The sequence below is a fragment of the Cryptomeria japonica genome, chromosome 11, assembly GCF_030272615.1.
Source record: "Cryptomeria japonica chromosome 11, Sugi_1.0, whole genome shotgun sequence".
Lineage (NCBI taxonomy): Eukaryota > Viridiplantae > Streptophyta > Pinopsida > Cupressales > Cupressaceae > Cryptomeria > Cryptomeria japonica.
The window spans coordinates 602041217-602044075 of record NC_081415.1 but is presented as its reverse complement, the minus strand read 5'-3'; the positions used below and the strand labels follow the sequence as shown (position 1 = coordinate 602044075).

The following is a 2859-nucleotide window of genomic DNA, read 5'->3' as shown; positions in this document are numbered from 1 at the left end:
GGAGTTAATAATAATGTAAGAATTAATCATTTGTGAAACAATATTACAACATAGGCTCCACTAGGGGTCTATTCCATTATGAAATGTTAAATAAATGACGTATAATATTTTGTATTTAAAATGCCATTCAAATTATTTTGATTAATAATTGTGTAAGTGTTTTCATATATGCCATGTACACCCACATAAATTGATCAATAATTTTTTGTATATACATATTAAAGTAGAACATAAAATAATCACTCTAAAGAAAAATATACCCACAGTATGTACATCCTTAGATACATGATCAAACTAACTATTGAGATCTGTACATCTCCAAGCTACAAATGGGAAGGACATTACACTAACCACTCAAAAATTTGATACATTCTACAATAGATATGGATTTCGGTAAATTACTTAATCTCATATGAAGTCTACCATTACTATAAGGAAGCAAATCATGTTGTCAATGTTCTCACAAAGATGGTAGTTTCTGAAATTTAAGAAAAAACAATCTTTAATTCATCGTTGGAGATATGCAGCTAATTAATTACTAAAGCATATATGACATTTAATTATTCTCTTTCTTGTGGCATGTCTTCACAACCTATGGTTACACATGAGAATTTATAATGGAAATGTTTATTTTAATCTAGTTGTGATTTGAATATCTTAGCTTTGATTTGTATTAACTTTGCAATGGTGAATGATAATCATCTCCTCTCTCATTTTGTCTATATGATAAATGGATCCTTAATATGTTTGGCCTCTGCTTGTTTCAATTATAATTTTACACCTCTTCATCTTTGCATTCTATTAGAAGGGGCAAGATGGTGAGGAAAGAAAGGATTTACTAGTGAACTTAGAAATAGAACCATCCATTTTGACACTACTTGACTCAACATTGCTAATACATATTTTTTATATGAACTATCCCCATATCGAACATGCCCTCAAGACAATCTTGAACAGTAAGATAATTTACTACTTTATATTATCTCTATCTTCCCCTCTAATTAAATGAACATAGTTTAGGTTGTAAAGTTCCTAAATATGGTGTCCAATAAATATGGTGTCCAACACTGTTTGCTTCCTTGATTGATCTATTAACAAGTTGCCACTAGCTAAAACTACAAGGGAGACTAAACTAGGGGATCTATTCCATCATAAAATGCTAAATAAATGTCATTTACAAATGTCATTCAAACTGGTTTGACCAATAATTGTGCAAGTGTTTTCATACATGCCATACACACATGGGCCAACTTGGGAAGTCTTTGTCTACAAGGGTCTTACTGTTTTCTAGTTTGGCAAGCTCCTTCCCAACCGCTTACTTCTCTTTCAACCTCCAAACTATTGTCTCCTTGTCTACATGCTAATGCTTTGGCTCTTTATTTCGTCCAATCTCAATACCACCACTGAGCAAGAATCCTTCAATTTAACTACGTGTCACATACTTATTGGTTCAAGGAAATTCTTAATGGACGTGTGGGGCTGGAATTTCTAGTAGTGGGAACATTCACGAGGAAAAATTTTGCTTGGATAGTGGAATACACGTGGCCGACTAACAAGCGTGCAGGGCCCACGGCCACGTGACACAGCCGCCCCGGACAATCTTTAACTAATTAAATTATTGGTTTTATCTCTCAGCAGCCAATTAAAATGTGCTTCCCACGTGGGACTCTCTCCTCCACTCTTCCTGCGAACTGTCATTTTCATGCAGATTTCATCTTTAAAGCTGTTTTCTTTATGCCTCAATTCAACCAAACAATTAAATTTGTAGCAGCTTTAGATTTGTAAGGGTTCTTAAAATGCAGGCGCCTGCAGATTCTTCTTCATCGTCCTCTTCTTATATTCATTTGGTAAAGCAATGTAACCATCTTTTACTTCTGGATTATAAAGATGCTCTCATATAAATCATTAAATCATATGAAAACTCTTTTGAGTTGATTTAATTTGTTGTGGGTCTTTGTGCAGGTTCAGCACCTGATTGAGAAGTGTTTGCTGTTTGACATGGATCAACAGGAATGTTCTGAGGCACTTTCTAAGCACGCCAATATTCAACCCACCATAACTATTACAGGTATAACGTGAACTTTTATACATTTTTATATGTTTTTGTGAGTAATTAGTCTCTGTTTGATTGATTCAATTGAATTGAAGCTTATATTGAATGATCTATTCTGATTAAAAATGATGGGACTTCAAAAATCAGTGTTGTTCAATTCATAGAGTGACTTGATTAGGGTTATCAGTTTGATAGTTTGTTTGATTTATTGCAGTGTGGAATGAGCTGGAAAAAGAGAACAAAGAGTTCTTCACAAGGTATAAGGGAAAGAAAAAGGAAAATCCAAGCCAAGAACTAAAGCAGATGATAGATGATATAACAGCTACATTTTACAAACAGACTCTTTAAAACATGATCATAAAATCTGGGTAATTTTCTAGTCTGCGTATCTGTTATATAAGTTAACTGAAATGGCAAAAGCAGATCTTGTGTCAGAAAATTTGATTTATGGGATCAAATTGCAAAATATCTCATCATTATGTAGTTTTTGGTGCACCCATTCCGTCTAATGTGCACAAGTGTCAATATACAAGTATAGATTTATTAAAATTCTGAATTATCTTGTTTGTAGTGACGAGTCTTGAATGAATAGCATGCTGAAATTAGTCTTGCATGTGTTTGGGATGGATCCATCAAAAAGATGAGGAAACTTTTTAAGGCAATAATGAACAGCTATTTTTTTGTTCAACTGATTAGAATATCACATACGATTGGTACATACAAAACCACTATTTTCGTGAATCATCTAACAGAAGTTTACAGTGCAGACAAATTAAACTATTCTCTATGCCATCCAATTAGGCGTA

At 33.4% G+C, this 2859-nt stretch overlaps 1 protein-coding gene across 1 annotated transcript; it reads left to right on the top strand.

Moving 5' to 3' along the window:
* The first annotated feature begins 1751 nt into the window (after window positions 1-1751).
* Window positions 1752-2596, top strand: LOC131068835 (uncharacterized). The gene is made up of 3 exons (XM_058004106.1): window positions 1752-1847; window positions 1963-2068; window positions 2268-2596. The coding sequence occupies exons 1-3, from the start codon at window positions 1797-1799 to the stop codon at window positions 2399-2401; spliced, it is 291 nt and encodes a 96-aa protein (XP_057860089.1). The 5' UTR covers window positions 1752-1796; the 3' UTR covers window positions 2402-2596.
* The last annotated feature ends 263 nt before the right edge of the window (window positions 2597-2859 follow it).